The 24,426-nt window shown below is 36.4% G+C and overlaps 1 protein-coding gene across 2 annotated transcripts in view; it reads left to right on the top strand.

The window, feature by feature from the left end:
- The window catches only part of LOC149827537 (lysine-ketoglutarate reductase/saccharopine dehydrogenase bifunctional enzyme), a 118,724-nt gene that overhangs the window by 67,681 nt on the left and 26,617 nt on the right, over positions 1 to 24,426 (top strand). For both annotated transcript variants that reach the window (XR_016434912.1, XM_090019446.1), the window contains exon 14: positions 4,034 to 4,369. Coding sequence is in view for 1 of the 2 variants with exons in the window: in XM_090019446.1 (XP_089875572.1) it covers positions 4,034 to 4,369 (336 nt within the window). In the remaining variant the exon portion in view is untranslated. The remainder of the gene's footprint in view (positions 1 to 4,033; positions 4,370 to 24,426) is intronic.

Below are 24,426 nucleotides of genomic sequence, written 5' to 3' on the forward strand. Positions count from 1 at the left end.
GTTGACCGAGTTTGACTGACGTTGACCGAGTCTGGGCCGTGTCCGAAGCCGCACCCGTGTCAAGGTGTGTCGACTCGTGTGTGACGCCTCCCTAGCCGAGTCCGTGGGACATAGCCAACAACTATTTTACTTGATTATACAGGTCTGGCTAACCCATGTACATGATTATGATCATGTACATGGATCAACTAGCGTGCTATATGTGTGTATAGGTCTGACCGACCCATGTACATGGATCAGCCAACATACTGTATACATGTGTGTACTAGTTTGGCTGACCCATGTACATGATTATGATCATGTACATGGATCAACCAACATATTGTATACGTGTTTTTACAGGTCTGACCGATCCATATACCCACGTACATGATTATGGTCATGTACATGGATCAACCAACATACTTGTTACATGTTTATTTCAGTTTGGCCGATCCATGTACATGATTTAACCCAGCCATGATTATACATGTGTCTGGCCGATCCATGTACATGATTTAACCCAGCCATGATTATACATGTGTCTGGCCGACCCATCTACATGATTCCGATCATGTACATGAATGAGACCAACCGACTGTTTACATGTATATGCTTGTCTGGCCGACCCATGTAATTATGTATATGGATTAACCCAAAAGTGGATATGTTAACTTACGAATAAGCTCGGATGATGATATTTGTGACTGGTCGATACATGTACATGAATCAGACCAGCTGTGGCTAGTTTTTTTTATGGTCGATACATGTATATGAATCTGATCATGTACATGAATCGAACCAGCACAATGATATTTTCTGTTTTGCCGATTTGTGTACATGAATTGAGTATGTAAATAAATGTGGTCGGCACTTAAAAAATTTCTGCATAATCGCTTTACATACATGAAGATGGTCATTTACATGATTATGATTGGAATATGCATTTTTTGAGTTGATATATAAATTTGATCCTAAATTGATCAATATGCAATTGTATATATCATACACATGAATCTGAAAATAATTTGATGTTTACATGACTGTGATCTTATGTATGTTTGGTTGATTATATGCATGAAATTGATCATGAATGGTGTGGTCTGCAAGCATTGTATTCACATGCGTATGTACTTAGCTTAATGTGTATTCTTTTTTTGTTTTGAATATCTATTGTGAACATGTTTGGAAACTATGTGTGTGCTTTATGTTCACTGAAATTTTGCAATTTGCATAAATCATTTTTGAGATGTGTAAGTGGTCAGATGTAAACCACTATGGGCCGTGTAGGTCAAGAGCATGTGTTGCTCCAATGTTGATTTTACTTATGCATTGCAAAATACTTTCTGAAAATTATTGGTTTTTCAAAATTTAATTACACAGTTAAAATTGTGAGGGCTAGGGCCTGAAATTAGTTTTACATGTTGATTTGCAAAACGTTTTTTGTGTAAATAACTTGAAATTGATTTGAAATGGTAAAAGAGACCAAAAGAGTGTAATTAATCTTTTCCTTGATGTCCCTTCTAGAGTGATAAAAGTTAAAAATGACAAATCTCGAGAGTCAAAAACTTAGGAGATTTTAAAATTTTTCATAATTTGTGCATTTTTGGCAAAATTTTGGCAATACAAAATATATTAAAAAATATTTTTTATAAGAAATTATAAATAAAACACATTTAAAAAAAATCTTGAGATAAATATCTGCTAAAATGGTAAATATCGTGATATTTGTCACAGTTTGAAAATCTTGAGAGAAATTGCCGTTTTAAACTGTCAGGCAATTTCTCACGATAATTTTATAAATCTCGCGATATTTGTTACAGAGTTTCCTTTCACAGTGTGAGAATCTTGGATAGCAGTTATGGAGGATCGTGAGGATACTAAAAGTCCGTGTACGATTGTGCCCCAGAATCCGATATGGTGGTTCACCTCCCGACCACGGTTTTAGGGAGATTTCAACTACTTTGCCTGAGGGTGTTGTTGTTGACTCAACTGTAGTTATTGACATACCAAGAAAGAGACGGCAGTGGATGCTGATTTTTCTGATGTCCCGACATTATATGTTTTTTAATATTCTGATTGATAATGTTAATTCCTGATATCGGTTGAAGAACAAGTGTGAAACCCAGTAATAAAATACAAATTGTGTGTTAAGTTATGCTCGAGAACCTAGCTTGAACTTTGAGAATTGTGCTCGTTTTGAGTATCCGCGGGTTTAAGGAAAAGTGTAAATTAGATTTGTGTGCATTTAATAAGGACATGCATACAAAAACAACTCTGATAAATAATTTAATAAGTTATTCATGCATGAGCATTGAATCATGCATATTTTACTTTACAACATTAGTTCATGCATCTATGCATATTTGGCTTTGCATGATATTTGATTGTTGCATGATATTTGGTTGAATGCATGAATAGTAAGATATTTGTGGTAAGTTGTTGCTTGTGATATTCCTCTGAAATTTATGCATGAATTTATTTATGCTATTTTCTTTACTGTTTAGATTTTTAGAGAAATTCGTACGAGGACTTCAGTTTTTAGCCATTTTTTTAAAACTGTTTTATAAGCACAGATGCTCAGTGATGTCTTGGACTGGATAGCTGGAGACTGCGAGACTTGTGATTGGTGTTTGAGCTCTGACAGATAGCATCAATTTGATATAGTCGATTTTGATATTCTAGACTCTTCAACTTTTTGATTAATTAATAAAGTTTGATTTATTACTTCAAGTTGATTCAATGCATGAAATTGTTTGTGGTTTGGTATATTAAACCTTTGATGTGCCCCGGGTCCTTGGGAGTGTTTTTCGCAATTGTTAAAAAAAAACACTATTTTCGAGGGTCAATTGGGGTCGTTACAATATATATATATATATATATATATATATATATATATATATATATATATATATATATATATATATATATATATATATATGCTACAACCAATTGTACCTCCAATCTAGTTGGAATCTCATAATTCAGTTTTTTTTACTCAACCTAACCTCATAGATGTGTTCATGCTCAATTTAGTAGGAATCTACTCTTGTATCATGTTTTTTCAACAAATGTTTTTATAAGTCGGAAAAAATCGATACATTCATAGCCTGATTTTTGGATCGCCAAAAAACCCTGCATATAGGCCGGATTTCAGTGATCCAAACACCGGTTCCTACTAAATAAAACATATAGATCACATCTATGGTGTTAGATGTGACAAAAAATAAGAATCGGTGTTTTGCTAAGTCAATTATTTTTACAATTGGCTGTAGCAAACTTTAACCCATATATATATATATATATATTTATGTATGTGTGTATATATATATATCTGTTTGTGTACTGCCATGTCTCCATGTCCTAATTTTTGAGAACTTCCATGTCATACCAAGTGTATCGGCATTATATCCCACTTTTGCATTCATATCCATATGACATAGCAACTAAGCTGTCAATTAATAGCAATGAACTTACTAGTATATTTGCTGTGTTTTAACCTACCTTGCAGTTCTAATGAAAGATTGCAGGCATATATAGTTACATATATGACATCAATTTCGAATCTTAAACAATATAAATGCAGATGCATGTTCAGGCAATTCACTGCAGGGTTATCCACTACTTCGTTCACACTTGACCATATTGAACTACATTCCTTAACATGAACAATGGTATGAAATATTTCTATCACGATCCTCACTTCTCACCAAATTCATCCAAAAAAGAGTTAGCCAATCTTGCTCTGTTCTTAGATACCATAACACCTCTATAAAATGAAAAAATGGATACTTTAATGATGAGTCAACAATTACCTGCAGCTAGAATTACCATAATGTATACACAAATTTAAATTAAGTGAAATATTATCCATCTTCCAAAAAAATTGGTTGTTACTTTCTACAAAGCTTATATGAGCGCTGTTGTCTCCTTATGGTTGATCAGTGGTTATAGTTTCTTGTGTATAGTCATTGGAAACCATAGAAACTGTGATAACATCTCTTTTATGTTGCTCTACTTTTTATTTTTATTTTTCTAAAACATATTGTTGCAGGTTTCTGCTGATGATAGTGGCCAACTGAACCAAATCATTGATTCTCTTTCTGTTATTGCCAATCGAAGTGATGATTGTGGGGCAGTGCGGAGTAGGTTTTCTCTGAAGGTTGGCAAGGTTGATGAAAGTGTTGTTGAGAAAGATCTTTACATAAGAAGTAGGCCAGCAGTTCTTATACTGGGTGCAGGTCGTGTCTGTGAACCTGCTGTTGCTTTTTTCTCTTCAAGTGAAACAATTGCGAAGAATCAGTGTGGACCATGCCTAGGGTGTGATGTTGAAGGCCCAAAAGATGTTCATGTTATTCTGGCATCTCTTTATCTAAATGATGCTGAAAAGGTAATCCTTGTGGATATAACTGCTACCAAAATATGTTCTGACCATATTTTGTTTATGAAATTATTTTAAACCTGTACTTATTTTTTGGTATTTTCTTCATTTGTCGGTCCACCTCAGCATCATGATGTTTGCTTGAGCTTATCGAGTAAAAATTATTGATCTTCTGAGATTTTTGTTGGATTTGGAGGAAAATCAAATGCTGGTAGACAAGTGTTTTTTTTACAAATTTTTCAATAATTTAATGAGCTTTGGCGCCATGACATCTAGTTGCCATTTATGGATTTGAATATTAAAAAGTTTTTTAATTGGAAAGCAAGTATATCTGAGTTTTGACCAATGTCGCAAATATTGTTCTTGGGATATTCCTAGAAACAAAATATCTTGGAATATGAAAGAGTTCTCTTAGGAAAAATCTCAGCAAGTTTTAAAATTTAAGAACATTTAAAAATCTAGAACTAGAAAATAAAAGTAAAAATGTATAGAAACTGAAAAAGATGTTATCTTTTATGTTAAATAATTTATGTGTGTATTGAATTTGTTGAGTAGGATGTTGATTGGAGAGAGAGAGAGAGTATTAATACATAGTTTGCTTTCTCTTTTTCTTTAGTTTTTTTTATATTGTATGTTCTATCTAATTCAATGCATTAGTGCAAAAATGAGCCTCTTTCGTGTTGGTTATCCTTCTTTTTTTCCTTCTTACTCCTAATTATTGTGTTAGTATGTTTTATTTAATGCATGTAAAGGATGGGGCATTTCAAGTTTCCTATGTCAATGGATGAGGGGCTACTAAAAACATGGGTGAACTAAGCTCATGTTTATTAAAGCCAGTAACCTCAAAATGTTACTTTTGAACTATGTATTTTTTATTTTAAAGTTTGTAAGGTCAAAACATCATGTAGATTGCAATTAAACAATGATTTTACCACAACCTAATAAAAAAGTTGCAATAAAAATGTGATAAATGCAATTTATTGCATTGTTAGATTTATATATGAGCTACTGAAATTAGCATGAGAAAAACACAATAGATCCAAAATGTCGGTGATATTTATGACTATTGTTTGGAATCTTTGGATATTCAATTGTTGAAGTTGCTAATAATGAGAGGAGAATAAGAGCAAAGGTGATGAGTTGCAGTCAAAACCCAAGCGGCTATATGAGTAAACAAAACAATACCAAGCTGTCTTTGCCCAAGATTCACAAGGTAATGTTGCTGAAAGAAGCGTAATTCACACAATCTCAAGGATATTCCTATTCTTTTGTTCTGCAACACCATTTACGCTGGTATATATGGAAAAGACCTCTAGTGCATGTTAAATTTTGGTTAAGAAATATCTCAAGAAACCTAGATCAGACATATCAATTTTTTTTAACAGATTTAATTTCACTTAACTCCCTTTTTATCATTTCATGTAATTATTATGTTGTCAACATATAATAACAATATCACAATATTTATACTTGTGTTCTTAACAAGGAGAGCAGTGTCAGTATAACATGATCGAAAACCCAAATTTATCATAACAGTACTAAAACGGTCATACCAAGCCTTAGGAGCTTGTTTAAGATCATATAAAACCTTTTTTAATTTTAAAAATTTTTCTTGTTCAATCTTAAAATTCGACGGGGGATCCTTGTAGACTTTCTCACTAAGATCTCCATTGAGAAATACATTTTTCGCATGTAGTTAGTAAATAGGCCAATTTTGGGTGGATGTAACAACTATGAGAGTTCTAACAATAATCATTCTGGCTACAAGGAAAAATGTCTCTTCATAGTCAATTTCATATTGTTGTGCATAGCCTTTTGCAACTAACCTAGCTTTGTATCGTTTTAAGGTTTCACCACTTTTAGTTTTAACTTTAAAAACCCATCTGCATCCTATAGATTTCTTTCCAAAAGGTAAATGTACTATCTATGAAGTGTTTCAAGTTCTAAATCATAGCCTCAATCTAATGAGGACAATCTTTGGCTTTACTATAATGAGAGGGTTCATGATAGGAATGAATAGTTAGAAGACATGTCTTGTAGTTTGATGAGAAGGATTCATAGGATATAAACCTATTAGGTGGGATGGAAATTCTATTGGATTTCCTAAGTATAGTGTCTCTATTTGACAAATCTTGACTAGGAGTTTCATCTAACGAAAGGTCTTTGAGAGTCTCTCTCATATGTTTGGTTTTCTTGACTACACCGGGTATAAACTTGAATATTTTGAGAGAGGTTCTCAACTAAATTATCATTATTATTATGGAATAACTCCAAATTACCATTATCGGGATCTCGATCATATAAGGAAGTATCATTCAAAGAGATATTGTGACTCAATTCACACTCATTTGATTCATGAGAATCAATTTTATGCCTTGGCAAGAAATCAAACAAGAAAGCATAGTCTACTTCTTTGTTATTTTCTTTATCAAAACCATTTTCTTTTTCAAAGAAAGTCACGCCCTTGGACAATTAGAGTTTGTTACACTTATAATCGAAACATCTATATCCTTTTTGCGTTTCCCCATATCCCATAAAGGCACATTCACTTGCCTTTGGAGACAATTTATCATTTTTGTGAGAAAGTACGAAACATTTACAACCAAAAATATATAATCGTTTGAAATCAGGTGCTATTTAGAATAATTTTTCAAATGGAGAAGTATTTTGCAAAACCGAAGGCATTTTATTTATTAAATATGTTGAAGTCTATGTCACAGGGATTCGGCCAGGCAGGTGCCGCACCCGCGTCGACGCGACGCGGGTGCTGGTGCGGTCAACCCAGGGTTACCTGAAGCGCCTAGCTAAAAGGGGAAGCACGCTTCGAAAGCGCGAAATGTAGCGCTTTCGAAGCGTGGGGGGAAGCGTCCCCCTTTTTTGGGAAGCACGCTTCCCTTTAATGGGGGACGCGTTTCCCTTTAATGGGGGACGCGCTTCCCTTTAATGGGAAGCTCGCTTCCCATCACGCTTCCCCCTCGCTTCCCCTGTTTTTTTCAATTTTTTTGTATTTTTTATTTTTTATTTTTATTTTTTTCGCTTCCCCCTCGCTTCCGAGACGCTTCCTAGGTCGCTTCCGAGACGCTTCCCGAATCGGTCCTAAGTGGTCCCACGCTTCCCCGCTTCCTAAAATTTTGAAAGTGCCTCGCTTCCCGCTCCCGCTTCCCGTATCGCTTCCCGCTCCCGCTTCCTCAACTGGCAACCATGGGTCAACCCGACCCTGGGTGCGGTCAACGCACCCAGGGTCATTTTGGTCCACTTTTTGGATTTTTTTTAAAAAAATTTGCCCTATGAAATGGGGTGCGGAATTTAAAAAACCCCCTTTTGGATGCTTGCAAATCTCTACAATGAAAACCGATATAGAAATCCCACTCTATAGTGATCGGTGTTTGTGAAAGTGATGTTTTACAACCCGTACATAATTCACTGTGTACTGCTTGTTTGGGGTTTTAAAGCCCCCTTCATATATTTCTTCTTTTTACTCAAGAAATACCATGGGTGACACTAAACAAAGTACAACATTTTCATTGACAAGAGATCCTTTAAAAAAAAAAGAAACCCATGAAACAGACTAAAACCAAGGAGAAGCAAAAGAGAAAAAACTAATGGAGAAAACAAAGATGGAGAAGAAGAAAGAATGAACAAGTAGGAAATTAAAGAGTACCAGCAAGTTTAGGAAGGGAGCGCCAACTGCCATGGCCATTCTTATTGATGTAATCGACCAAGATCTCGTCTTCTTCAGCCGTCCATAGACCCTTTTTTAACCCTTGCTTTTCACAACATGGAGCTCTCCCCATCTCTCTCTCTCTCTCTCAGACGAAGGAGAGCCAAAAGAGTGTTGTGTTATTGACTCCTTTAACTATAAAATACTCAAAAGTATTTCGTAGGATTCAAAAACCCCAATTGCTGCTCTTTCTTACTCAGGAGGCAAAAAGACTACAAGCAGCACGAAAACAAAGGCGACATAGAGAGAGCAATGAATGAAAGGTGACCCGACTGGTTCAATACTGCGCTCTGTCAGGCATGAATTAAATGACTACTGGTTCAATGCTGCGCTCTGTCAGGCATGAATTAAATGAGTTGTGCAGAGTTCACATTCACCTCTCTAGCTCTCCACCTCGATCATCACGTCAGAGAGAGAGAGAGAGAGATTATTATCACTACTCTTATGAGTGCGAAGCGCTGGCCCCACCACATTATCGCTCGTGGTTAGGCCCACTTTCAATTTCATGGTGTCAACGGGTTGGGTTGGGTTTGGTTCGGATTTAGGTGAAATCAAACTCAAACCCTATATGAGATAATGGTACCAGGCTATGGACTTGAGTCTAATGGAATCCATCATAAGAAACCATACCAGGATCCTAGACTAGAGTCTAATTGAACTCATCATAAGAGAAACCATACCCGAACCTTATAAGGTTACATAAATGATAAATCAGATCCAAACCATACCTGCTAAAATAATATTTTTTTATCATTTTTACATTGAAAAATACTAACTTAATTGGAACTCGGGCTGAGCCATATGAAATTTCACAAACTTAACACTCTTAGGCATAAAAAAGAAATGGTTGGTTAAGGAAAAACCATGAAAAGACCCATTTTTGCTTATCACAAAAATCATGTTTATTTTATCAAAAGAATTTAATGAGAAGAACCCCCGGACCCCCCTTATATATATATATATATATATATATATATATATATTTTTTTTTTCCGCACCCCCGCACCCAAGGTTTTTGAAAGTGCCACATCCCCGCACCCGCACCCGCACCCATGTGACATAGGTTGAAGTTAAGACGACTTCGACCGAAAACCTTTTAGGAACATATTTACAAACAAGGTTCTAACGGTTTTCATGATATGCCTATATTTTTTTTCGCCAACTCATTTTGTTGAGGAGTTTTAGGGCACGATCTTTGATGACAAATACCATTTTTTTTTAAATAATTTTGAAACTCATTTGACATGTATTCTCCACCTAAGTCAGATCTAAGGATAAAAATGCTACTTTAAAATTGATTTTTGTCCATAACATAAAATTCTTCAAAAAATGAAAAAATATTAGATTTTAAATTAAGGAATTAGACCCATGCATATCTGGTAAAGTCATCAATGAAAACAATATAGTAAGAGTAACCACCCTTTGATATGACCGGAGAGGGTCCCCATACATCCAAATGCACCAACTCAAAAGGTCTATTTGAAATAAAAGTTCTTTGAGGAAAGTGGATAGATTTCATTTTTTCAAAGATACAATCTTTACAAGTAATATCTTTTTCATTCTACTCCATAAATGGGAATATATACATCTTGGAAAAGCTAGGATGTCCAAGTCTTTTATGTCATATTTCAATATCCTTTTGTTGGACATAATTACAAAATGACTTAGAGAGAATAGACAAAAAATTCATGTAATAAAGATTTCCTCTTCTAGTTCCTTGCCCAATTCGTTTCTCAGACGAGAGTTCTTGCATGGTGCAACCTTTTAATGCGAAAGAGATTTCACATCCGTAATCAGATATTTGAGAAACGGAAAAAATGTTTAAATTAAGTTTAGGAACAACTCTTATTTTTGGAACAAGAAATTTTTGGGAGGAATTTGAATTTAAAATCCCAATACTTTCAATTTTTAAAGAGGTCCCATCTGCGGTTGAGGCAATACCGGCACCTGATGTAGATGATGATTTGAATATTTGTTGAACTGCCTCCGATAGTTGAGAAAGAGAAAATGTGTCTTTAGAGTATCATCTTTTGCTTGTTTCCTCCCTTTTGGGTATGAATTCTTCAATGAAAGTCACTTTGTTCTTAAAATTACCATTGCGTTTAGGACAATTAGGCCTTATGTGTCCTGGCTCTTTACAATAGTGGCAAATAGTTTTCTTCTGCCATAGTTACTGCTATTATAGTTATTATTATTATAATTATAGTTATTTTGCCTTCCAAAGTGTGGAGGCTTATAAGGCTTCACATGGTTGTTGGGTTTAGATACATCCAACACTTCATTTTATCCTCTTTTAGACATACCAAGACGAGTTTCCTCTTGTCATATTTCGGCAACGACATCCTCTAAGGGAAGAGGAGTAGATCTATGGAGAAAGAAAGATCTCATTTGCTCATATTCGGGGCGAAGGCCATATAAGAATAGAATCTTTTTTCATTTGTTGGCGCCTAAGTTGTAATGAGATATGCGGAAATACAAAGAGTGCTATAAGCACTTACAATGTCCTACAATGGACAAACAAAAGAGACAATAGCCAAGTCCACAAAGGGACAATACAAACACAAGCCTTTAAGAAGGCAACAATATAAAAAGCCTCTTATTGAAAAGAGAGAGAGCTCTCAAGAATGCATACATACAAGAGGTTCACCCCTATTTATACAAGAGGGAGTGAAGGGAAAAGGAAGGCCAAGGGCCTCAAAAGAAGAGCCCAAAAGGGGGCTCCCATGGAGTCGTTGTTGTGACCGTTGGGGGCTCCAACGACTCTATGGTTGGAGCCCCTTTTGGTTCCTAAAAAATACAAAAAACAAAACAGAAAAAATAAAAAAAGAAATTATATTTTATCAAAAAATAAAAATAGTTGTTTTCTAAAACAACTATGTGAAATTTCAAAAATACCCCTATCGGGTATTGATGTTATATATATATATATATATATATATATATATATATATATATATATATATATATATATATATATATATATATATATATATATATATATATATATATATATATATATATATATATATATATATATATATATATATATGGAGTACATTTTAACACCCCCCTCAAACTTTACGGGGAGATGACGAAAAGTTTGCCAAGGAGAAACATGAAGCGGGGAGTCGGAAGAGCTTTAGTAAAGAAGTCCGCCAACTGATATTCTGAAGTGACATACGGTAGAGCAATTGTTCCTCGTAAGTATTCATCACGAACATAGTGGCAATCCATTTCGATATGTTTGGTACGCTTATGGAAGGTATGATTGCTTGCAATATAGATGGCACTCTTGTTGTCGCAATATAGCTTTGAAGCTTTGGTAATATCAACCCTCATGTCTTTAAGCAGACTGCGAAGCCATGCAAGTTCCATTGTTGTGGTTGCCATAGCCCGATACTCAGCTTCGGTAGATGATAGTGAAACTGTCTGCTGCTTCTTGCATCACCAGGCAATCAAAGAGTCTCCTAAAAAGACACAAAAACCAGTAGTTGAGACTCGATCATTAGGATTACCTCCCCAATCTGCATCAGTATAAGCAAGAAGATTCAAGGAAAAAGAAGATGATAGAAATAACCCTTTATTAATGGTGTTCCGAATGTAACGAATGATCTGGAGAACACTCATGTGCACAGTTATAGGAGCATGCTGAAATTGGCTAACTGAGTGAACTGCATGGGTGATATCCGGTCTTGTGATGGTTAAGTAGGTGAGAGACCCAATGAGTTGTCTGTAGGGTGTGGGATCTTCCAAAAGAACCCTATCATCCAACCGTAATTTGGCATTAATAACCTCGGGAGTCTCTACTTTTTTATCATCTGAAATGTCAGACTTAGAACATATATCTGCAACAAGCTTCATCTGTGACAAAATATATTCTTGAGAAGAATATGCAACTTCAATTCCAGGAAAGTATCTAAGAAAACCTAAATCAGACATATCAAAATTATTTTTTAACATATTTTTAACATCAACAATACTATTTTGATCATTCCCAGTGATAATCATATCATCAACATAAAGTAACAACATAACAATACTAGTACCTGCATTTTTAACAAAAAGAGCAGTGTCAGTATAACAAGAGTGAAATCCTAATTTTATCATGATGTCACTGAAATGATCATACCAAGCCTTAGGGGCTTGTTTAAGGCCATACAATGCTTTTAAAAGCCAAAGAGTTTGACCTTGCTCAATATTAATTCCAGGTGGTGGATCCATGTAAACTTTTTCATTTGAACTTCCATTTAAAAAGGCATTTTTTACATCAAGTTGATAAATAGGTCATTTTTTGGTTGATGCGACAACTATTAAAGTCCTGACACTGATCATTCGAGCCACGGGAGCGAATGTTTCTTCATAATCAATTCCATATTCTTGTGAGTATCCCTTAGCGACTAACCTAGCTTTATATCGTTCTAAAGATCCATCGCTTTTAGTTTTGACTTTGAAAACCCAGCGACACCCAATAGGTTTTTTGTGTGTGGGTAGATTAACTATTTCCCAAGTATTAGCCTTTTTTAGTGCATTTAGTTCAACTTGCATTGCTTCAACCCAATGTGGTATAGATTTAGCTTGATTATAGTGAGCGGGTTCAAAATAAGAATGTAGGGTTATTAAACATGCTCGATAGTTGGGTGCCAAAGAATCATAGGATACAAACCTATTTGGTGGTATTGATATTCTAGAAGAATGTCTAATTTGTGGTTTCTCTGTAGACTCAGAAATTTGGGAGTATTTTTTGAGGGCACTAATAGGGTTTTCTTGATTTCTTCTTGAGTAAACATTCATATTTGCATTATTATCATTTGAGGATATTATATTAAGATTGGACACCTCATATGTATCTTCTATGCTTTCAAGAGAATCATTTTGTATGTCATTAATAAGATCATATAAAAATATGTAATCAATTTCATATGTTTCTTCTATTTTATCAAAACCATTCTCATCTTCTAGAAATGTTACATCTTTTGAAACATACAGTTTATGATTTTTAAAATCATAACATCTATACCCTTTTTTATTTTCACCATATCCTAAAGAAACACATTCAATTGCTTTTGGAGACAACTTATCTCTTTTGTGCAATAGAACAAAGCATTTACAACAAAAAATACGAAGTCGATTGAAATCAGGTGAAAATTTAAAGAGCTTTTCATAGGGAGAAGCATTTTTTAAGTTGGAAGAGGGCATTCTATTGATTAGATAAGTTGCGGTTAGAACGACTTTGGCCCAAAACTTCTTTGAAATATTTCTAGAAATAAATAATGTTCTAGCGGTTTCTACAATGTGCCTATGTTTCATTTCCGCTAGGCTATTTTGTTGAGGGGTTCTAGGACATTCTTTTTTATGACAAATTCCATTTTGAGTTAAATAGTTTTGAAATTCATGAGATAAATATTCACCACCGGAATCGGTTCTCAAAGTAGATATGTTACTTTGGAATTGATTTTGGATTTTTCTATGAAAATCTTTAAAGAAAGTAAATACTTTCGACTTATGACTAAGAAAATAAATCCAAACATGCAGAGTAAAATAATCAATAAAAGTAACATAATAGGAATAACCCCCTTTAGACATGCCCGGAGAAGGCCCCCAGACATCCGAATGCACCAATTCAAATGGTCTTGACGAAAGAAAAGTTCTAGTTGGAAACAGAATAGACTTCATTATTTCCAAAAATACAATCTTTGCAATTTTTTTTTCCTTACAAAATTTATTTCCAAAAGGAAAAAATACATTTTGGAATAACTTGGATGACCAAGTCTTTTATGTCAAGTTTTCATATTTTTTTCTTGGACATAAGAACAAAAATAATTTGTGGGAAGGTCTAGATGATTCATATAGTAGAGGTCTCCCTTCTTATGGCCTTGCCCAATCCGCTTTCCGGACCAGAGATCCTGCACAAAGCAACCATTAGATAAGAAAGATATTTCACATTCATGGTCGGCAATTTGGGAGACCGAAAAAAGATTTAAATTTAGTTTGGGAACAACTCTTACTTTTGGAACCCAAAATTTTTGAGTCTTTAAAAGAGCCAATACTTGAAATTTTAAAAAAGGTTCTATCGGCCGTAGAGACACAAGAACCCTTTGAATTGGTGTAAACATCAACAAGTGCATTTTCATGGGGGGTCATATGAAAAGAGGCTCCGGAGTCAAGGATCGAAGAATACGTACCGGGTGATGATGTAGAAGCAATATCCGCACCCGATGTGGAGGAAGAAACTTTAAGAATTTGTTGAAGAGCCATAGATATTTGCCCAAGAGTTTCTTTGAGGTCACCATTCTTGCCTTCATCTTCCTTGGTGGTAGTTTCTTCAAGAGAGGCCACCTTAGGCTTGAAAGTTCCATTAAGCTTTGGGCAAGCGGGCTTGATGTGATCCGGCTCATAGCAATGATGACAAACAATCATTTTTCTTCCTCCATTATAGTTTCCTTGTTTCCCAAAATGAGGAGGTTTATATGTTCTTACATTGTTGCCGGGTTTGGATACTGTTGAGAATATGTGGTTTTAAGTGAAGTCCTTTTATATTAGATGCTATTTGTAATTTTGCTTTTATAATGGACTTGGTTGTAATTATTCTTTTAAGCCTCTCTCTATTTAACATAGAGAGATGCCCTAATAACATATTATCGAGTTCTCTCTTCCTGTGCAGCCGTCTCTCTCTCTCTCTCTCTCCCTCTCTCTCTCTCTCTTCTCTCTCTCTCTATCTAGGGTTCGGTGCATCTTCTACATGGTATCAGAGCCTAGCCGATCGTGGGAGCGTGATCGATTGTGATCAAAGCACAGTCGATTGTGAAAGTTTTCTCGATCGTGATCAAACTTCGATCCAATGAAAATATTTTTCCACTCAGGTCAGCGATTAATATTTTTTTAAGATCTGATGACAGATCTGGGCGTGCTGCTGGTCGTGGATATTTTTTTTCTCGTGACTACCTGTTGCCGAGTTTTTTTTTGTGAGTTCCTGCCGTGATTCTCTGTTGCCGAGTCTTATTTCATTCCCGGTTGATTCTGCTGGTGGTAAGTGTTGACGAATGTTGGTTAGTGGTGATTCTGTTGTTGGTTATTTCATTCCTTGGTGATTCTGCTGTTGCTGTTGGTGATTCTGCATATGTTTGGGCCCTGTTTTTTTTTTCTCGTGATTTCATGGCGTGAGATCTTGATATCGTGGACATGGGTACAGTTTGCACTGAACCACGTTAGCTCCTGTGTGTTAATCTCTTTGCTTTCTGATCTGCCGTGAATGTGTGAAAGATATCAGTGTTTTTATTTCAGCCGTGATACCCTGATATTTGGGCCCCGAGTTTTTTTTTGTATCGTGATTTCATGTCGCGACTTCCTGGTTTTTGGAGAAACAACAATCAAACTCGTAGTGGTGTTGCTCGTGATTGAAAAATGATTGATTGTCGAGCTGTATATGACTGGGGAGCAGCCCCTGTTATGAAACAGGTTTTGCGTATGCAGAGTTATGTTGGTCGTGATTCACTGACGTGCTGAAGAATTTTTTTTTTCTGTTTTGTGGGCTGCTGTTCACTACTGTCGTGGAAACTGCATGCTAGATTCCCTGTTGTGCTGGGAAAGTACTCTTGTGTGAACAACAGAGTTATGTTGGTGTGTGAGTGTAACACACGCTTTTTCCTGTGTTGATTGGAGTCTGTCCAGTTTTTTGTTTGTTGAACCAGAAGTATGGCTGAAACCTCAAAATGTGATTCAAAATTGGAAAATATTGGAGAATATAAGGCATTTGTCAATCCCTTTTCGTACGACTCGTCTGTAAAGTTGAATAAAACTAACTATGCCAGGTGGTCCAGAACATTTATGATGTCGGTATTTGGACATTGTAGAAAACATGTCTTGTTGGAAGACGAACCCACTGAAAAGGTGGGAAAATATGTTACCTGAGATGAAGATAATGACATAGTTATGTTATGGATTATGAATAGTGTCGAACCCCATATTGCAGATGGTTTAATTTACTATAATATCGCCAAACAGATGTGGAACAATCTTCGAGATACGTACTCACAAGAGACTGATGTGAGTCGTATCCTGCAAGTTGAACAGGAAATATATAATTTACATCTGGGAGATCAAATCTTGGCCCAGTACTATGCCTCCGTAAAAGCTGCCTTTGAAAGACTTAATGCTCACAGACCCCTTTGTTGTTCGAAACAAAAGGATCATCAAGAACAGACTATGGTTGCTCGGTTTCTTACAGGTTTATCTTCAGAATTCTCTGTTGCAAAAGTCCAAATGTTGACTGGTTCAGATATACCTACTCTTGCTGAGGCATATAATCGTCTGAGTAGACTTGCGATCTCTCTTCCACATTCTCAGCCTGTGACTCAGTCATCTGCTCTAGTTGTCTCATCTGGTTATGGGCGTGAAAATCTTTAGAACATCAGAGGACGAGGTCACGGACGAGGTGTGGGAGGCAGAGGAAAGCTTCAATGTACATTTTGTGGAAAATCTGGACATTTAGAAGATCGTTGCTGGGATAAGCATGGCCGGCCAACCTCCTCTTCATCAAAGTCATATGCTCCTAAAGCAAATGTTACTACTCTCGAGGCATCAAAGTCATATGCTCATAAAGCAAAGGCACATGAAACTATCTCTGCAAGTGACAGTACTATCACCCTCAGTCGTGCTGATAGCTCTTCGTCCTTTGAGTTCCACCTCTCTTGTAGCTGGTGTTGCCTATTCAACCGGAAATCATCTTCATCCGACTGACAGTAAGTGGATTATTGACTCTGGTGCATCCAGACATTTGTGTGGAAATTCACTTGTTTTTTCAGATCTAAAGGATATTAAGGCTCAGCTTGGAGTCTCATTAGCCGATGGGAGCTCCTCCTCGGTTGTTGGTCAGAGAAATATTTCTATATCCTCCTCATTACAGTTGAAAAATGTTCTTCATGCTCCAAAATTTCCTCAAAGTTTACTCTTTGTTAGTTGCCTTATAAAAGAACAAAACTGTAGAGTAATATTTGATCCGATGGGTTGTCATTTTCAGGATTCGCTGACGGGGAAGAAGATTGGTGGAGGCTATGAAGAAAATGGAATTTACTACCTACATCATCCAATGGGTACTGTTCATGCTGCAGTGGAACATTCATTCAGTCCTGTTCAGTGGCATCGTCGTCTTGGTCATCCTTCATTGTCAAAGCTTCGTTCGGTCTTTCCTCAGATTCCTTCCACCACATCATTTCAGTGTGAAGCATGTCAGTTGGGCAAGCATCATCGAAGTTCGTTCCCTTCGAGTCAGAGTCAGTCTAGTAATAAAGTCTTTGAACTTCTTCATGCAGATGTATGGGGTCCTAGTAAGATTCCTACTAGGACTCAGTGTCGATACGATCTAGTTATTGTTGATGATTTCTCTAAGTTGTCATGAGTGTTTTTAATAAATGAACGATCTGAAGTTCCAAGTATTATCAAATCTTTAATTCTTGAAATAAAAACTCAGTTTGAATCTATTGTCAAGATTGTTCACACTGATAATGCTCTCGAGTTTAAATCCAAAGGTCTGTTACAATTTTACCAAGATAATGGCATCCAACCCCAAACTTTCTGTGCCTATTCATCTCAACAAAATGGGGTGGCTGAGCGAAAACATCGTCACCTGCTTTATGTTGCCAGGACCATTATGATTCAATCCAATGTTCCTGCGTTATACTGGGGTGATGCGATTACAACTGCTTGCTATCTGATCAACTGCATGCCTTCATCTTCTGTGGATGATCAAATTCCAATTCATATCCTAAAACCCAATACCCCCCTCTTCTCCCTCTCGCCCAAAGTATTTGGATGTGTTTGTTTTGTACACAAACTTGGCCCTGACCGTGATAAATTAGCTGCTCAAGCTACAAAATGCATATTTATAGGTTATCCCAAAAATCAAAAGGGATATCGATGTTATGATCCTACTTCTCGCCGAGAGTATGTCAGTGCGAATGTATCTTTCTTGGAATCCACTCCATATTACTCTAGTACCGGTTCCCCGCTGCAGGTTGATCCAACTGAGTCTTTTCCATTACCTATACCTCCTTTTCCTTTGGAATCTGTGCCCTCATTCCCGAATCAAACTTCACCCTCTTCCAGATTTCATAATCCTCCATTGGTATATGTGCGTAGAGCTCCACCTCCGCAAGTGCCTTCATCTTCTTCTTCTCTTGAGGTAAGTTCTACTGACAATAGTGATCTTCATGATGATGATAACAGGCCTATTGCTCTACGAAAGGGGACACGACAATGTACCTCATATCCCATATCTCATTTTGTCTCCGATGCCAGAATTGGAAATCAGATGAAATCTTTTATTTCAGCCTTATCTGCTGAAACTATTCCTCTGAACTATCAGCAGGCAGAGCTTGATACTTGCTGGAAGCTGGCTATGCAAGAAGAAATAGATGCTTTAATATCTCAGCATACATGGGATCTAGTTGATTCCCCAGCAGATGCTGACATTGTTGGATGTAAATGGGTATATACCATAAAGTACAAATCCGATGGTTCTATTGAAAGGTACAAGGCCAGATTAGTAGCCAAAGGGTATACTCAGACATATGGTATTGATTTCTTTGAAACCTTTTCTCCTGTTGCACGGATGAGTACCATTCGTCTTGTTCTTTCAGTAGCTGTTCAGCATGGTTGGAGCTTGTACCAATTAGATGTGAAAAATGCATTTCTATATGGGGATTTATCTGAGACCGTTTACATGCAACAACCTCCAGGATTCGAGGTTGAGGGGGAGTGTCAGAAGGTGTGTAGATTGAAAAAGGTGATTTATGGCTTGAAACAAAGTCCTCGTGCATGATTTCAAAAGTTGCTTGAAGTGATGTCACGCTTTGGTTTTAATAGGTCAGCAACAGATCATACACTATTTATAAAGAAAACTAGCTCTGACATAATTGTTATGGTGGTATATGTGGATGTCATCATTCTTACAAGAGATGATGTGAAAGCTATTGAAGCCACAAAGGCTCATCTTCAAAAACACTTTGTTACAAAAGACCTTGGTTCACTCAGGTATTTTCTGGGTATAGAAGTTGCCAGGAGCTGTGAAGGGATGGTTTTATCTCAACGGAAGTATGTTCTTGACTTATTAAAGGAAACGAGAATATTGGGAGCTAAACCAACAAATATTCCCATGGACCATAAAGTTCAATTGTTTGAAGAAGGGTCAAAACTGGTTGATAGCAAAAGCTATCGCTCCCTAGTAGGGAAGCTACTGTATGTAATTGTGATCAGGTCGGATATTGCTTTAGCAGTAAGCAAAGTTAACCAGTTTATGGACAAACCAACTGAGGTACACTGGAATACAACTATTATGATTCTCAGATATTTAAAATCTTCTCCTGGAAAGGGGGTTATTATTCAGAAAAGGTGGAACTCTGGAGATAGTGGCCTATTCTGATGCTGACTATGCAGGATCTGTAGTGGATAGAAAATCTACCACAGGATTCTGTGTGTTCCTGGGAGACAACTTGATCTCTTGGAGAAGTAAGAAACAAAATGTGGTTTCTAGGTCGAGTGCAGAATCAGAATATCGGGTTATGGCCCAAACAACTGCTGAATTGATGTGGGTTCGTACTGTTCTTCAGGTGAAGGTTTCCTCTCCCATGACCATGCTGTGCGATAACAAAGATGCAACATATATAGCGAACAATCCTGTATTTCATGAGAGAACAAAGCACATTGAGGTTGATTGCCACTATGTAAGGGATATGGTTCAAGCTGGTCATATCACTACCAAATATCTAAAGTCGGAAGACCAAGTTGCAGATATGTTTACAAAACCTCTTGCTAGACCAAATTTCTCAAAATGTTGTGACAAGCCGAGCATGATTGATATCTATGCTCCAGCTTGAGGGGGACTGTTGAGAATATGTGGTTTTAAGTGAAGTCCTTTTATATTAGATGCTATTTGTAATTTTACTTTTATAATGGACTTGGTTGTAATTATTCTTTTAAGCCTTTCTCTATTTAACATAGAGAGAGGCCCTAATAACATATTATCGAGTTCTCTCTTCCTGTGCAGCCGTCTCTCTCTCTCTCTTCTCTCTCTCTCTCTATCTAGGGTTCGGTGCATCTTCTACAGATACGACAAGCACTTCATCAACATGTTTACTCATTCGGCAATGGCATTCTCAATTGGAGGAAAAATAGATCTATGGAGAAGTGAAGATCTCACTTGCTCAAATTCGGGACGTAGCCCCAAAAGAAATTGAAACAATCGTTCTTGTTCCATTTGTTTTTGTCCTAATTCAATATCTTCCATAGCAACCCATTTTGGCTCTAAAAGAGTCAATTCATCCCATAGTGGGTTTAAGGCACTATAATAGTCTTGAATGCTAGAATCACCATGTTTGGTGGTTCTAATATTTTTTTCTTACAAAAAATACGCTCTTGCAAGATCCTTTTGGGTATACATACCATTCATAAAGAACCAAGCCTCATTGGCCTGACGAAATTTAGCTATATTAGCACATACCTTGAGTTCAACATTGTTCATAAATCACGCAAGGATTTTTGCGTGATTGCTTTCCCAATCTTTCACTTGTTTTTAATGATTTTCAATGGCCTTGAGGCGAGCATCTCCTCCAAGAGCTTTCTCTTGACCTCCTTCGTTCTTTGTGAGCATAAGTTTAGATTCTGGAACGGTACCCATGACAAAACCCCAAAGTTTCTTTCCTTTGAGGTTGTTTTTCATTGCCGATGCCCACATCATGTAATTCTTTCCATTGAGCTTAAAGGATAGGTCGATCTTTGCCTCCATGATGTTTCCAAAAAGTGAGAAGAGAAGAGATACACAAAATATGAAATATACGTACCACACTTTTCCTTCAAGAACCGAGTGGCTCTGATACCATGTAATGAGATATGCAGAAATACAAAGAGTGCTATAAGCACTTACAATGTCCTACAATGGACAAACAAAAGAGACAATAGCCAAGTCCACAAAGGGACAATACAAACACAAGCCTTTAAGAAGGCAACAATATAAAAAGCCTCTTATTGAAAAGAGAGAGCGCTCTCAAGAAAGCATACATACAAGGGGTTCACCCCTATTTATACAAGAGGGAGTGGACGGAAAAAGAAGGCCAAGGGCCTTAAAAGAAGAGCCCAAAAGGGGGCTCCCATGGAGTCGTTGGGAGCCCCCAACGGTCACATTTGTGACCGTTGGGGGCTCCAACGACTCTATGGTTGAAGCCCCTTTTGGTTCCTAAAAATACAAAAAATAAAACAGAAAAAATAAAAAAAGAAATTACATTTTATCAAAAAATAAAAATAGTTGTTTTCTAAAATAACTATATTAAATTACAAAAATACCCTTATCGGGTATTGATGCAATATATATATATATATATATATATATATATATATATATATATATATATATATATATATATGTGTGTGTGTGTGTGGAGTACATTTTAACATAAGTCCCACATCTTCAATGACAACTCATTTAGTCTCCAAAAGTGCCAACTCATCCCATAGAAGGGATAGGGCACTAAAAAAGTTACGGACATTCATATCCCCTTGCTTGGTACTTATCTTTTCTTGCAAAAAATATTGCCTTGCAAGATCTTTTTGGTTATACATACCCTTCATAAATGACCATGCTTCATTAGCCTTTCTAAACTTAACAATGTTGGCACATATTTTCATGTCAACATTGTTCATAAACCATACAAGAATTTTTGCATGGTTGTTGTCCTAATCCTCTACTTTAGATTGATAATTACTAATGGCTTTGGGACGATCATCTCCTTCAAGAATTTTGACTTGTTCTCCTTCTTTCTTGGTGAGCAAAAGTTGAGGTTCAGGAATAGTGTCCATTACGTATCCCCAAAGCTTTTTTCCTTTAAGATTATTCTTCATGGCGAAGGCCCACATCATATAATTTGTACCATTTAATTTGAGTGAGAGGTCTATTTTGGAATCATGCTCCATTTTAAATGTGAAGAAGAAGAGGGAGATAAAGAAGTAAATATTAAAAAATACCTCTCTTTGAATCACCTCAATCACCGTGAGCACTATAACACTTGATGGCCACTCTCCACAAGTTCAAGAACACTATGGCTCTGATACCGTGTAATATGCAGAAATACAAAACAAAGTGCATACACTATTACAAACCCAATATGGGATAATACACAAAGCACCAAGGCATACACAAGACTTCAAAGAGTCGAAAAGATCAACACAATAATGTAAAAACTATGTATTGTATTGCACATAACATGCTTAGAGAAGCATAAACAAAAGGGGACAAGTATATACATTACAATAGAGGAAGAGGGAAAGAGCTCCCGACCGTCACCTTTTTTACTGTTGGGAGCAACTTCCAACGGTCACAAATGTGATTGTTGGAGGTAAACCATTTTACATAAATACAAAAAAAGTAAGAGAAAAAATATAAAAACTGTCCCTAGTGGACAGTACCTGTTACAGGCATGAAATGACCAAAATTTGGTTTACACGAATAATATATATATATATTAACATAGGCGACTAGACCTATTCCTGTCACATGCACTCATGAAGCACCCAATATTAACCAAAAAGAAAAATCAAGAGCATTACCAACAAAGTTATTGTGGGTGAACTTTGAATAGGGAGGACTCTATGTCACAGGGATTCTCCAACTGGGTGCCACACCCGCACCCAATGCGGTCAACCTGACCCTGGGTGCAGTCAATGCACCCATGGTCATTTATGTCCAACTTTTGGACCTTATATATATATTTTATTTATTTTTTATTTATTTTTTTGCCGCACCCCCACACCTGGGTTTTTTGAAAGTGCCGCACCCCCGCACTCGCACCCATGTGACATAGCGTAATTCTTTAACATTTTATAAGCAAGTCAATAATAAGGCAGGTTGGTGTGACAACATGATCTAGAATGCCTTTACGTGCAACCAAGCACTCATTTTGTGACATGCCTTTGATCTTCTCCATTACCCTTATAAGGTGAACGAGTGAGACTTGCAGCCAAACAATATTATCCATCTTTTTTCAATCAAGCAATTATCAAACACTTGGTGTGCACAAAAAAGAACAATTCCTTACATTTTAACAAGTATCGGCCAATCCAACCTTACAAGCCTAAAAGACAAACCAACAGTCTTCAATATGCTACTACAAAGCCAAGTATGGCAACAAGCCTCAAATTTTAGTTGTCCCTATACAAATCTACAGCATTAGGGGGCATCACCATTAGAGAAGAAGAGAAAGATGGGGAAAGAACAATATGCTTCGTTACTTCCCAGCAATAGAGAGAATACATCCTATAAGGGGTTCGACCCCTCGAGGCACAAAAAGACAGAATGTTAACCTTCTACAACTAACTAATGTACAAGGACAAGAATACCCCTATAAATAAAGGTATGCACATAAGAAAGGGGTAAAACCAAGAATATATGTAAAAGCTCATATTACATAATACATTTCAACAATTCCCCCCATTTTTCTTTTATAAAAATCAATAATACTTAACAACCCACAAATTCTTAATACATGCAGTTCTCCATGTTCCTCCATCAGAAACAATCCAAAAGCAACCAAATCCCTCAAAAAAGCCCCAATTGGGCCGTGAATGACAAAACTTGCAAATTTTGAAGATTTGCCTCCAGATTTTTTGAAAATGTTAAAAAACTTCTGAACTCACTCAATTCTGATTCAAATGACCTGGAATTTGTTGCTATAATCTTGTTTTCAGATCATCTTTCAACAACAAAAGGATCAAAGACTAATCAATCACTCTAAAGCTGGTTGTTCTAGGGTGTATGCATAAGCACCAAGAGTGATCTCTAACAAAAATAATAGCTTCCACTTGATTCATAGCAATAATCTAATTTCTGTTTCACTCTTTAAGCTTAGGACAAACCTTTCTTCTTTCCTTTGACTCTGGACACCATCTTACAAATGGAGGATCAAGGAGGGAGAGAGAGAAACAATGTGTGGGTACCATGTATCTTCCATTAGATGCATCATACATATGAACCCATGAACCTTTGAATACACTATATATATTGTAATATCTCGTAAATGTGTCTATATTGTTAAACTCGAAAATATAATTTTTATTAAATAGTTATATTTAATATGTCAAAACTGTGGAAAAATTATTAAATATGGTTGATGTCAATGGGGGTTTGGACTTGGTCTAGGGCCCATTGAAGGTATCTAAATATGATACGTAACACATGTGAATTTTATTTATTTTTAACCTTTAAATTTGAGCGAAATTAAGGTTAAAATCAGGTTAAATTTAGGCAAAATTCAGAAGTGAAATTGATCTAGGACCGTAGTTAAATCCGTTATGGAACGTAGAT

The sequence above is a fragment of the Nuphar pumila genome, chromosome 10 (genome assembly GCF_984573655.1).
Source record: "Nuphar pumila chromosome 10, dmNupPumi1.hap1.1, whole genome shotgun sequence".
NCBI classification, from domain to species: Eukaryota; Viridiplantae; Streptophyta; class Magnoliopsida; order Nymphaeales; family Nymphaeaceae; genus Nuphar; species Nuphar pumila.